Genomic DNA, 14,683 nt, shown 5'->3' with positions numbered 1-14,683 from the left:
CAATGACAGAAGAGCACATGGCTTGTCATCTGTTTCCTTGTGCCATGTGCTCTAGAGCAGTGGTTCCCAAACCTGTCCTGCCGGTACCCCAACACTGCACGTTTTCTTTGTCTCCCTAATCAAACACACCTGATTCAACTCATCAGCTCATTATCACATGGGTTAATGAGCTGATGAGTTGAATCAGGTGTGTTTGATTAGGGAGACAAAGAAAATGTGCAGTGTTGGGGTGCCGGCAGGACAGGTTTGGGAACCACTGCTCTAGAGCCCTGCACGGGCCAAGAACTCCAGCCCTAACCCAGCCCTGGCCCGTGGTGTTCGACAACGGCTGCAATTTTTCAGCCCGAACCCGACCTGACCCGAGACCAACATCAAATCAGTTTAAGCTCTCTCTGATGTGCGCTCTTTGATGCACGCTTCTCTGTTGCGTGCTGTCTCTGCTACACGCAAACACATGTAACGTTAGGGATGCAACGATACCGATACCAGTATCGGGTATCGGGCCGATACTGAGCTCATGTACTCGTACTCGTACTCATAAAAATACCCGATACCAACAACCGATACCAGGCAGCGTGTGTACAGTGTTTGTGTCCAGACAAAGAAACACTGAAAACAGAAATTATAATGGGGATAAAAAAGAAGGCTGTCTATGAGGTAAATGTATCTTATCAGTGAAATATTAAACAGAATATAGTAACGCCTGTGGTGCGCGAGCTGATAAGAGAAAAACGCGATTGAGTGCGCAAGCGGCACAGACGCGCGAGCTGGTCGAGCGCATCAGACGTCAGTGGAAAGTTTGTAGTTCAGTAGGATGTCAATGGCAAAGAAAGTAAAACGAGGCATGTAGCTTATTATTAACGTTAACTGACCAGAAAGAGAGAGAGAGAGAGAGAGAGAGAGAGCACATCTATTGAATGCTCTTGATTGCTGATCGTTCACTCGGCACGTGTTATTTGGATTAAAACTAAATCGTATATGTAAGTAAAACATGAACTGTTGCCTGATTTGTGTTTAACGAGTGGTTGCCTACATTATTACAGGACATTTGCAGGTCAAGAAGTTACATGAACTTCAAACATCCAAAGCGCGCGCCCCGAAAACCATCGTCTCAGACAGCACGCGATACTGAATGGAAGTCTTTCACGTCTTGCGCTTGTACGGATGAATTCACTTTTCACTGTTGGCGAGTATCCTAGTAAACAAAGTCTGTTATATCTCAAGTGAACGTAGACAGTATAATTCAAATGGGGTCCGTGCGTTCGGTCTTAAAGGTGCAGCAGTTTAATTAATCTGCTGCTGTGTTTTAATGTTAATCAAACAAAGGACAAATAAATTACTCACTGCTCTTGACTAAATAGGCTACCTTTTTTTAATTTTACAAAAAGATCCATCCATATTTAATTTATACAGTAATGAATATGCAGTGCATTAAATATATATTTGATGAACAAATTAAGTTTAAATTTAATAAACAACTAATATGATTGATATTCTTTTGGTTTCTCTACCAATACACTTAAAAATTACAAATGCATGAATTAAAAATTAATTGAAAATTAAAAATACAGGTATCGGTTACGGTATCGGTATCGGCGAGTATCGGTTACGGTATCGGTATCGGTATCGCCAAAAACGAAAGTATCGGTATCGGACTCGGTCTGGAAAAAGTGGTATCGGTGCATCCCTACGTAACGTCACAGACTACTAAAAGGTACACTTTTATTATAGGCCTGAAACATCATGCCCAGTCATGCCCACAAATCTTGAACAGACTGTCCATTAGAGAGAAGCATAAGCATGCAGTAGAGAATAGGCCTATAGCGCTACGGGATCCAACCGCAAAAATAAGTAAATAAACGGCCTACCTTTCTTTGCTTTTAAGTAACTGAAGAACAATGTTCAAAACAATGTTAAAAAATGAAGATCTCTTCGCCAACTGGCTAATGTTAAATGTCCAACTTCTCCCTGATCCTCTGCATGGTCAACTGTCACCTGTTAATGCTCGTGAGTGACGCGTGCGTATATACGTATTGCGTTTGGTGTTGCTTAGGCGATGTATAATATTTATAATATAAATACTGGGTCCCGATGGGCTTGCAGACCTTTAATGTGCTCACACCAAACATGACAAAAAACACAAGCACATGGCTAGTAAAACAAATCACAAGCCATGTGCTCACTCAAAACGAGACATGAACATGCAGCTAGTCACGTGTTCACACAAAACATGACAACATGAAAGCACACAGCTAGTGAAACACAAGCTGCGTGCTACACAGTACAAGACAAAACATGACATGAAAGCACATGAAACAAGGCATTGTCACAAGTGTCAGGGCTCTATCACAAAACCAAGAAATAGACTAGACAGAAGTGACAGAAGGCTGACAATTATAGCCTCTGGGACAACAGAAAGGAGGGATTGGATACAATATTAAACAGTGTCCTAATATTTTAAAAATATATATTTTTTTTTTATAAACCCAGTCTGGTCCGGAGAGATAATGGATGGTAAAATTGATTCTAAATAATGTCAACAACTTTATCATTAATACGACTGATCGGGTGGTAAGAAGTGTAATGCAGGAGATCTTTATGTTTCTTGAAATTAAATAAATAGAGGCCTGAATACGTGTTTAAGGGAGCCTGAGCTAATAAAATTATTTAAAATACATGTCAATCATCATGGGAGCCAATTTGTCTAAACATTTTTATAAAACTCTACTGGATACCCAACCGGCCCGTGACATTTACCATTTTCCATAGGAGTATGTTGAAGCAGAATCAACAGTGGGTATGTTCAATTCACTAGAAAAACCATCAAAAGCAAGGATGTTATCAATTTGTTCAGAAGCATAAAGGGAAATAAAATATTATTTTAAATGATCATAAACAAATTTTCTGAACAATCTCAGATAGTTTACGTTTCCTCATTTTTCCCCTATATACAGTAAATGATTTCCGCCCTTAGATACGCCTTCATAGTTTCCCAATGAAGGGATGCCGAAACATCTGAAGACTTGTTTGTTGATATAAACACATCTATTTAATTAGACACAAATTCCACAAAATGTTCGTCTGACAGCAAATGGGTATTTAAATACCAAGGTGGCTGTATGCCGTCAAGCTCCTTAATACAAACCTTCATATTAACCGGTGCATGGTCTAAAATAGCAATAGCATTGTATGAGCATGACTCAACATTAGAAATTAACCTGTTATCTATAAAAAAAAAGTCAATCCGAGTAAAAGTATAATGCACCTGAGAAAAGGAGTATTCTTTCCCAGTTGGTTTATAAAAAAAAAAATAAGGGCCCGAGACCTTAAAGGGGACATATCATGAAAATCTGACTTTTTCCATGTTTAAGTGCTATTATAGGGTCCCTGGTGCATCTACCAACCCAGAAAACATGAAAAGTGACAACCCAGTAACTTTGTTTTGGTAAGCCTTTCTCTGCAAGCATGACAAACAATTAAGCCGATCAGATTTCACTCCCCTTCTGACGTAAGAAGGGGATCTTATTATAATATTACCACCCCTTAATCTGCACGTTTCGACCCACGGCGCTGCCATTTGGTTTTCGCAAGCGACAACAGTGTAACGAGTTCTAAAGCAATGGCAAAAGTTTGAGTAAAGCATGCAAACTGTTCTGTTGTTGGCTGCATGGACGAGCACAGAACACTATTTGACCAAAAAATGTCACAGCTGTTTTATAAAGACCTCAGGAAACTGTGTCAACTTGTGTAAAAGTTAAACATGACGGTACATGCAAGTCGATGAGATTAATCATTGTAACTCCACAACAACTACATAAATGCATCCACTTACCATTCAGAAATGTCCAGGTGCAGTCTAAAAATTGCAACCTCTTCCTGAGTCTCTCCGTAAGGCTGCACTCCACTACTAGTTATTTCTGAGATTTTGGATGAGAGAGATTTGCACTTTGTTATTGATGGAGTATCTGAAGCTCGTGTAAAGGATCTGCCGTCTTCTGAACGGGGGCTCGGAGGAGATAGGTCTGACTGCAGAACCGCAGAACCATACGTCATAACAGTGTGAGGACGACAGCGCCAGCCTAACAGTCTGATGCCGGAACTGCATACCATACATATCCACCTTACATATACCATACCTAAACCTACCCATCTCCACCCCCTGACCCCTAAACCCACCCCTAAACCTACCCATCTCCACCCCTTAGATGCTTTTACCCCGCCCACTTCCGGCATCAGACTGTTAGGCTGGCGCTGTCGTCCTCACACTGCTATGACGTATGGTTCTGCGGTTCTGCAGTTGGTTAATATTGGCTCGGAGCAGCAGCTCATTTGCATTTAAAGGGACACACACAAAAACGGCGCATTTTTGCTCACACACAAAATGGGGCAAATTTGACAAGCTATAACAAATGATCTGGGGGGTATTTTGAGATGAAATTTCACAGACACATTCTGGGGGCACCATAGATTTATATTACATCTTGTAATATAAAAATGGGCATAATATGTCACCTTTAAACTCCTCCATAAAAGACTAAATAATTTGTGCAGAGGAGCGATCGAGTTCCTAAATAAGATGTTGTGAAGAGGTATCAGGAAGTACAGAAAATACATGTCTAAAATAATTATTGTTATCCAAGTTAGGTGCATAGACATTATAGCAAGAAGAAATGGTAAATTACTGATTTTACCTGAGACCATGACACATCTCCCATTTGAATCTGCTATGACATAAGAGCCCATGAAGGGAACTGACCTGTGTAGAATTGCAGCACCCCTGGCTTTACCATGAAATTTAGAGTGGAACACCAGATCAACCCATCTTCTCCTTAACAATAGTTGGTTATGAATTTTAAGATGTGTTTATCTTTGTATTTATAAGATAGACAATGTGGGCCCCTAGAAGTTGTGGTGATGAAATATCTATTCCATTACAGATCCAACTAATGAATGTGAAATTCCAATTCATAATTCAACACCATTGCTGAATATTTTCTCCTTAAAACTGCAGTGAACCAAAGACAGTCTCAAAAGCACGGTTTGAAATTACTGGTGTTTCTTACATCACAAACTACCTTGTATCCAGTCACGTCAACGTGGGGGGAGGCTTTAGCGTAACATTAATGCTGCGAGTCAGGGGAGTCTCAAGAGAAGCCAGGTTACCCCGGTATATTTTTAGTTGATATGAAAAATCAGGTACATTTATCAATATAGTGGGTAAATTATGTATGATGTATGTTACGATGTTATGTACTATATGCCTTTCTCCACTGACTTTCTGAGTTGTTCAAAGCGTTTCTATTAGGACGCTGATTGTTAGAAGGCAGCTGTCTGACTTTGAGAAGGTGAACGGGAACATGGTTTATGTAACATTAGCAACACATTATTAGCTGTTTGATAACGTAGTCAAGCAAAAGACTGATTTGGGGCTAATTTGCGTATTCAGGCCTCCGTGTATACTAAATGAAGCAAGGTCATAGTTACATTCAAGCTATTTTAAGGCATGAAGACATTTTTTTCACTGGATAAAATGTAATTTTTGTGATCACAGATGAGTTTTAAGGGATAAAATTATTGACTACAGGGAGACTTTTAGAAAAAGAAGACTTTAGACGAAGGCATTTACATGACATGAAAATATGAATAATGGTTTTAGTCTGACTGAAATCAAACATGTAAAGTGCATGTGAATGTGATTACTGATGCAATCATATTAACTTACCTTCATATCAACTGGTTCAATGGCTTAAATCATTTTGAAAGAATCCCTCAAAGAAATTAATTACATTATTTGATTATAATTTTCACATTTTATTGTCAGTTTAATTTTTAGAAACCTGTGACACAAAAAAATCCTTGAAATACTTAAATTAATTTTACAATTGTATTTAAAAGACAGATAAACACTCTTGATTCAGCCATAACAAACAGAAAAAAGGAACAAAAAATACATTTATATTGTTACAATTGGTTGCAGCGATGGAGAAAGCAGGATCTAATTGCAGCAGTCTTTTATTAAACAAAATCTTACAAAGAACCCCAGGTACTCAAAAGCAGGAACAGGGACAGAACAACCAACCTAATGTAACAATAAGAACTGACAAAAAACAAGACAAAACTGAAGAGCAAATTAACAAGACACACCTAAACTGAACTACCAATCAATCAGAAACTATAGAAACAAACAGGCAGGGGTGGAGAAAGACAGAACTGAACTAATTAACAGATTTAATAAACAGACCAGAACAGAAATCAAAACAAACTGACATTGTGACATATATGATGGATCACATATAGCATATAATTTCATCCAGCTCCAGACATTAACATGATCATTTTGTCTCCACAGAATTCATGAATATTCTTTGGATTTTGATAGGAAGAAATCTGTCCAGTTTCTGCTGAATCTGACTGTTGCAGCTTCAAAGCGTGTTGCAACTACAGGAGAGAATTTCATTGAGCATTTAACATCTGTGTGCAGCTACAGATCATTTCTCTGTTATGACAATGATGAGTTTTATGATGAGTGTCAGATTGAACACTGTGATTTCCTGCTGGATCTGTGTTCACATGTGAAGGACTATGAGACTCAAACAGGCAGGAGTGTCCTTCCAGCATTACAGCCAGTTTATCAGTCAGTGTCTCCTGCAGTCTGGAGAATAAAGCTCTCAGAGAGAAAGAGCTCCATCCTCCTAGAAGTGCTGAAACTCCAAACAGAGAAGAAACCAGTAGAGCTGATAGACTGGACAGATGAAGAGAGTGAAGTGAGGGGATTCCTCCAGTGTCTGCCCTACATCTCACAGCTCAGGTCTAAATACTTTATATTTACAATTAATTTTTATATTTGACAAAATCAGTCAATAAAGCCATTATGAGTAATTCTGTCTTTGTAACGATGCAAATACAAGCTCTACAAGTGAAATAGTTTTACAGATGCAAATTTGTTTAAACTCCAGCATGTTTTTATGGGTTTCATTTTTATCATTCCCAGTTAAGAGTTCAAAGTTTTGTATGTGGCAATTAGTAGCAACAATCAATCACACTTTACTTGACAATTACTTGAAAAAATATTTAATCCACTTTTTACTTTGAATCAATATTCCTCAGAAAAGCTATTCTCACTTTATCTTACTCTGACTCTGAGATAATCTGCACTATTATTTAGTCTGTCTCTAATATTGCTCAGCCAAACATTCTCAGAAATAACAACCACTTCATTAATTCCCCAAAACTAATACAATTAATGACAGATAATTCTTAAACGGAATTGAATAAAAAGCTTTTCTGAGACAGTCTAAGATTTTGGTAACACTTTACAATACGGGTGCACTAATATGCATTAATTCATGCTTAACTAATGCACAGATAATCATGTGTTAAGGTATGACTTTGTGTTTGATCTAATCTAAACAATTAATTATTACTGCATCAGCAACTAATAAAAACTCTATAGACCTTATGCACCAGAGAAACGAGGGCGCCGCCATCTTTAGAATATTGTCTTTTAACTTCCGTTTTTGCGGTCGCACTGTATATTTCTATGGCATTGCTGTCCAGGCGTAATTAGCTTTTGAAGTGGATTTACTTAATGTAAAGTTAACGAAAGTTATCATGAGGACTGTAATGTTTAAAGCAGATGACTTAACAAATGTCAGTCGACCGGGACGATTTTAAAACGAGCCATTCATTAATAAATATGCAAAATCGCTGTGAAAATACAGACCGGAAGTCAAAAGACAACGAGCGGAGCGCTGAAAAGGGGCGGGGCTACATAAGGTCTATATGATGAATAGATTAATATATGAATTGTTATTAATTAAATGTGCCATAATGTGTTCATTCCTTAATAACATATTGTATTAACTAATAGTGTAAATGTATCTATACCAGATGAACTGCCGCATCTAGTACCTTGTTGTTCATGGCACAGGAATATGTCAGGTTAAGGTTGAGGTCTAGGATTTAAAGGTGGAACTCTGGGAACATGCGGTCGGGCACTGCTATTTCATAACACTGTGTCAAGACCGGACAAAGACAATATAATGTCCATTATAGTCAGTGCTAGTGATGCTACGCTGGATGTGGCATGACGCTACACGACACAGCAAAACCCCGACAGTAAACTGATGCCACTTTCTATTTCTGATGTTCTCCAAGCTCTTGCGCTACTTCTGTTATGAAGGACAAATGAACTTGCAATGGTTTGTCATGTCCAATGTAGACAGCTGTTGCGGTGTGACACGATAATGGTCACGTGACGTCCAGTTTAAACACAGTGTAACAGCGGTCAGTTGGTCAGATTCTGGTGTGCTGATATTTGTGTGCAGCCCAACTTACCCATCCTTCACACACATTCTCTGACATTACATTCACTGCATGTGCCACTGTCAAACCCATGAATGACATATCACTTAACAATTAGTTAATAGTCATGTGCCCCAACAAGTAAAGTCATAACATAATGATACATTTGCAAATCATTAGTTAATGATTAATTAAAGCAGACAACTGGAAGTTGAAGTACATATAGCTTTGACCCATTGTGGTAATTAACGCATTCATTTACACTATTAGTTAATACAATGTGTTATTAAGGAATTAATGCATTGACACATTTAATTAATAACTTTATATATTACTTAATCTATTTATCATATAGACGCTTTATTAGTTGCTGATGCAGTAATAATTAATTAATGCTTTAGTTCTTCATGAGTCATACATTAACACATGATTATCTGTGCATTAGTTAAGCATGAATTAATGTATATTAGTGCACCCGTATTGTAAAGTGTTACCACTTTATTTATCAGCCACTCTGCTATCACCAATAGTTTAAACGCCTGTACTTTCCCCAGATAGATGGACCTCTGGTGCACACATGCACACTTTTTGGGAACATTTTATCTTACACATGTTTATTAATGTCTGTGACTGTAGTCAGATTATTTTGACAGTCATTTTGTACTTTAAGGCACTTTTTACTCTTATATATAGTGTTTGTGTTTGTAACTGAGCTGCAGTAAAAGTCCACATTGTGTCTGTAAACTAAACCAAACGTACATTTTGGAGTTATACTCTTACAAAGAAAATGTATATCCATAAACAATTATGATCATAGATTTAAGAATCACAGTCTTACAAAAAAATAATTACATGTGTGTTGCTGCCAATTTTTAACTTGGGCTTAATTTGTCAAATATACTTTGTAAATATGTTATTCATATGAACTTTGAACTGAACAAATGGCATCAAAGTTTTTGGAGTGTTATTACCACAATTTTATATATTTACTGTATTTACTAGTCTTGCATAACTTACATTGTAAGAGATAATGTACAGTCAGCTGGTCATTATCACAAAATAAACCTGACAGAGTGTTCAGGACTGACATGCTGATTCTCACCACAAACTTCAGAGGATGAAATACTCTTCTGTCTCCTGCTGATCACATATTGTATCAGATTATATTTGACAAGCTGTTTCAGTAGATCAGTGTCAGTTGATCATTTTCATATTAGCACTTCCTTTCCTTTGTCATCTTTAACTAAATCTTGTTCATTCTTTCTTTAGATTTGTTGAACCACAGAATAAAACATCTGAATCATGGGAGAAAATAAAGAGATTAATACTGGATTTGTGTCTGCAAGCTGCTGTTCACCAGAAAGAGAAAACAGAAGAAACTGTGAAGAAACTGCTGTCATCTGTGAAATATGAGAGATGTGATCTCCTGCTGGATCTGTGGTCACATGTGAAGGACTATGAGACTCAAACAGGCAGGAGTGTCCTTCCAGCATTACAGCCAGTTTATCAGTCAGCTCCTGCAGTCTGGAGAATAAAGCTCTCAGAGAGAAAGAGCTCCATCCTCCTAGAAGTGCTGAAACTCCAAACAGAGAAGAAACCAGTAGAGCTGATAGACTGGACAGATGAAGAGAGTGAAGTGAGGGGATTCCTCCAGTGTCTGCCCTACATCTCACAGCTCAGGTGAGAGTCTCATGAGGAAAATACACTCATAGTTTGATTCAGTTTATTTTAATAAATAATATTGTTAAATTAGATTAATTAGAAATATTTTTATGTCAGATCCATTAGTGATGTAAGCTTTCTATTGTTTTAATTGTAGCTGAAGATTTTAGCTGTTAGACTGTAAGACAGATCTGATGTTTTGATACCTATTCATTTTTTTAGTTCCTACAGTTTACATTCACTTGAGTTGAAACTGACTGCATTTACATTAATATTGAGCCATGAAACACACTGAGAGCAGAAATGTAATGAAATCAACCATTTGACCTTGACATGATGTTTGTAATTATTTAAATATTTTGACTCTATTTTAAATACAGTTATATATATTAAGATTATTTTCAACCCTCATTTTGACCTTTTGTCACACACACTTGGTTTAAGTGCTACATCTCTAAGGCTTGTCAGTAAATGGCCACTGTTATGATTGGCTAAGGTCATTTCATAGGAAAAATTATCAGGGCCTCCAATATTGCACCTGAGTGTTTTGAAGACATTATCCATAAATATAAAACTGCATTTACAAGCAAAGCATTATGAATTTGTTTACATTTGTTTTGTTATGAAATTGTTTACTTTCTCTTTGTGATGTCAGATCCAATAGAGTTGGCATTGCTCTATCTTTCAGTAAAAGTTTCTTTCCAAACTCTGCATTAAATTGTGCCTGATTACAAAATCAAGTCTGCAGTGAAATGGTCAGAACAAACATAATCTTCCAACATGATCCTAGACATTGTTTAATATAAACCATCATTTGTTCCTAATGCTGGAGTCCTTCAGAAGGCTGTGCAGATCTTCCCTAACATCTTAAAGGAGCTGTATGTAAGATTGTGGCCAAAACTGGTACTGCAATCACTTTCAAATTACTGTATAGAGCGGTGTATCCCCTCCCCCTCCCCCTGACTCGAGGTTGCCAGATAGGCTGCAGGATCCAGCAGGAACGTAGGCTGCAGTTTGAATCTGCAGCTGTGGTAACTAGAGCAGAGCTGGCAACCCGGATGCAGAAACACTACTGACTTCGTGATTGGTAGATAGATGGAGGGCGGCGCTTCAGGCCAAAACACAAGATGACAACATCAACATCAGTTGAGGGCTGCAACTTCACTTTTTAAATGACAATATCCTGGCCGTACTACTTTTGTCAGTGATATAAGTATTTGAAATGAACATGATTTCTTAATGTCTATTGACATATCAGGGCCATTTTATGATTAATTGAAATACATTTCTTACATACAGCTCCTTTAATATTGAACTAGTTTAAAACTTGCAGTAAGCTTCAGGTGTCTGTTAACATGAGTACCTCTATAGTCTTGGGTGACCAGCTCTCTCTATCTTGTCATGTCATTGTTCTCCACTGCTGGGCAGGTTATCAAAATGAAATGTTAAAGTAGGCGTTGATGTGTTGTTGTGGAGTTGGTCAGATGTAAATATCTATCACAGTCTAATGTCACAATGTGGAGGAAGTAAAAAACAAGTCATTTAATAGCTTGATTTCAACTTATGACAATTTGTGGGGGGTCTGAAAAGTTTTTTTCGTTGTATAATGACATCTTATATGTCAAAAGATCAAAGAAAATTGTATTCCTCATTTCATAAATGCTTTATTGGTCAACAAACATAATACTGTGGCTTATTCACCAGAGAAAAGGGGAAAATGTGGCCCTACTAATATCGACTTTGGTAACTAGGGATGTATGATTTAGACAAGAAGTCTCAGCTAGGCAATACCTCTTCTGAAACGTGTTGGTCTTGTGTTGTGGTGACTAACAACTGGATCTGGCAACACATCTGTTTGTGATCAGCGGTTCTGTGTTTCCTGAGTTTATAATGTTTTCTTCCACACAGCGAGACTCACAGCTGATACGTGAATATATTTCGGTTTCTAGATATCTGGGGAATAAATGGAATTGGTTGACAGTGTAAATGCAGCCAAAGTGTTTATTAATGCATCAGTAATGGTGGAGCAACCAACGGTCTGACAGAGATTTACAGTAACATCAACTAAATCTGATAATTAAACTAATAATGTAGAACTTGTGGTTTCAGGAAATTATTGAAATTACTGTATTTGTTTCATTATGTTTCACAGTTTATTTGCAGTTATGCACTCTTTTTTGTTTGAAGAATGTAATTGATTTCAACTAGTGTGGTTCAATTAGCCAATAATCATTTGATATTTTGCTACAAACAATGCAATTTCACCTCAGAGCAAAACTGAAAACTAAAGATAATTATTAAAACATCTGTTCATCACTTTTCACTGTTCAATTACACTGACCTTAGGTATTATCTGACAAACTGTTTTATTAATTTCAAGAATCTTTATTTCTCTCCTTTGTCATCTCTAATTTAATCTTGTTCATTCTTTCTTTAGATTTGTTGAACAGAATAAATCATCTGAATCATGGGAGAAAAGAAAGAGATCATTCATACTGGATTTGTGTCTGCAAGCTGCTGTTCAACAGAAAGAGACAATAGAAGAAACTGTGAAGAAACTGCTGTCATCTGTGAATTATGAGAGATGTGATTTCCTGCTGGATCTGTGTTCACATGTGAAGGACTATGAGACTCAAACAGGCAGGAGTGTCCTTCCAGCATTACAGCCAGTTTATCAGTCAGCTCCTGCAGTCTGGAGAATAAAGCTCTCAGAGAGAAAGAGCTCCATCCTCCTAGAAGTGCTGAAACTCCAAACAGAGAAGAAACCAGTAGAGCTGATAGACTGGACAGATGAAGAGAGTGAAGTGAGGGGATTCCTCCAGTGTCTGCCCTACATCTCACAGCTCAGGTGAGAGTCTCATGGGGAACAGACCAACCATGCTTGATTATTGTATTCAGTGCTCACAATAAATTAATGAAATCAATGTATATGTTGGGTAGACAATATAAATGTGATTGTGAACTAGAATTGAAAACACTGACTGAACTGAAGTGTGGTTTTGCCGACACCACAGCGGCCGGATGCAGAAACTTCTTATATTCTTACAAATTATTAATCATCTCATATTTTTCTTCTTCAAGACTGATAATAACTGTTTTAAACGAGTTACATAAAAAGGTAGATTGGTGTAATTTAAATCTGTAAAGAAAGTCTGATTTGCTCTAACTAACTGCTAGTTGTTCAGTCTAGTTCTCATGACACAGTTTTAACTAAGCGTCTCTGTTTCTGCATCTGGCCGCTGGCAGTCGTGTTGTAAGTAAATCTGTTGTTCAAATCCTTCTCTCACTCTTGTTCAGTCAGTCTCTGTAGAGATTGATTTTGTTCATGTATTTCTATTGTATCAGCTTCATGCAGCTCACAGTTCGTTTATATATGTGGTTATAATCAATCAAGCTACAGTGGGTTTCTGCATAGTAAATATTCATCACACAATACTTTATCAAATATTTGCAAGATTAAAAAACATCACACATTACTCTTGACTTTCACAGTTAGTGCTCAACGATGAGGCCAGTTGTATCCTGATTAACACACTGGATGAAGCCAAGATACAATCACATTATCTGTTGCCTGTTCATCCGTCTTCAGAAACACCAAACCAGTACAATTTCAACTGGACTAAACAATGTAGATAACACTTTAAGAGACTAATAATGTTTTAGGCAAACTGAAATGTAATGTTTAAAGTGTGTAAACGTGATTACTGATGTGATGTAATACAGGACAAAACAGCACTTGACTTTAATGGATATGGAAGTAAAATAATGACAAATATTTTTGAAACAAAAAGCTTGTTGAATTGCACTACTTGAAAAAATGTGCATTGCATTATAACCCTGCTTGCATTTTAATGCATTTTATTTTTAGGACTTGCATTTTTATGGGCTGAAATTCAACATGGTTGTATATTCAAGCTGTGAATATTTCAATTCAAAACATTTCACACACATTTTCATTATTAAAAATTCAATAATCCATATTCACCTTTCAGATTTCACTTCCAAAATATTAATTCTATTTAAAAATACAACCTCTAATATTCAACAGGCAATGTTCGGTCCATTTTATTTCGCTTCCACAAATTCAGTGATTCAAATTCGACAGAAAATTTGCTCAAACTTTGTTTTTTACATTTTGTTTAGATTCCAAAAGATAGAAGCTATTCAGAAATTCTTATTTTACAAAATATTCAATTTAGGATTTTATATTCTCCTACACTGGACAATAAAGTGATAATTATGTGTGTCTCCACAGATTTTGGGACATTATCTACATGAAGAGAGAAGCTGCTGTAAAGTTTCTGCTGAATCTGTTTGTTTCAGCATCAGAGTTTGATGCAAATACAGAAGAAAATTACACTGAACTATTAACATCTGTGTGCAGCTACACATCTTTCCCCTGTCATGAGAATTATAGTGGTTATCATATTCAGATGTATCAGTGTGATCTCCTGCTGGATCTGTGTTCACGTGTGAAGGACTATGAGACTCAAACAGGCAGGAGTGTCCTTCCAGCATTACAGCCAGTTTATCAGTCAGTGTCTGCAGTCTGGAGAATAAAGCTCTCAGAGAGAAAGAGCTCCATCCTCCTAGAAGTGCTGAGAAGAAACCAGTAGAGCTGATAGACTGGACAGATGAAGAGAGTGAAGTGAGGGGATTCCTCCAGTGTCTGCCCTACATCTCACAGCTCAGGTGAGAGTCTCATAGGGAACAGACC

General features: G+C 37.2%; 1 protein-coding gene across 1 annotated transcript in view; it reads left to right on the top strand.

The window, feature by feature from the left end:
• LOC308693453 (uncharacterized protein) overlaps window positions 1-14,683 on the top strand; it is a 43,853-nt gene that overhangs the window by 11,717 nt on the left and 17,453 nt on the right. Inside the window, exons 4-7 of the mRNA XM_081370351.1 lie at window positions 6,350-6,808; window positions 9,574-9,984; window positions 12,404-12,814; window positions 14,222-14,658. Of these exons, the coding sequence (XP_081226477.1) occupies window positions 6,350-6,808; window positions 9,574-9,984; window positions 12,404-12,814; window positions 14,222-14,582 (1,642 nt within the window). The 3' untranslated portion in view covers window positions 14,583-14,658. The remainder of the gene's footprint in view (window positions 1-6,349; window positions 6,809-9,573; window positions 9,985-12,403; window positions 12,815-14,221; window positions 14,659-14,683) is intronic.

The sequence above is a fragment of the Scardinius erythrophthalmus genome (assembly GCF_964197995.2).
Source record: "Scardinius erythrophthalmus genome assembly, chromosome: 7".
Taxonomy (NCBI): Eukaryota; Metazoa; Chordata; class Actinopteri; order Cypriniformes; family Leuciscidae; genus Scardinius; species Scardinius erythrophthalmus.
This window is presented reverse-complemented; position numbering and strand designations above follow the sequence as displayed.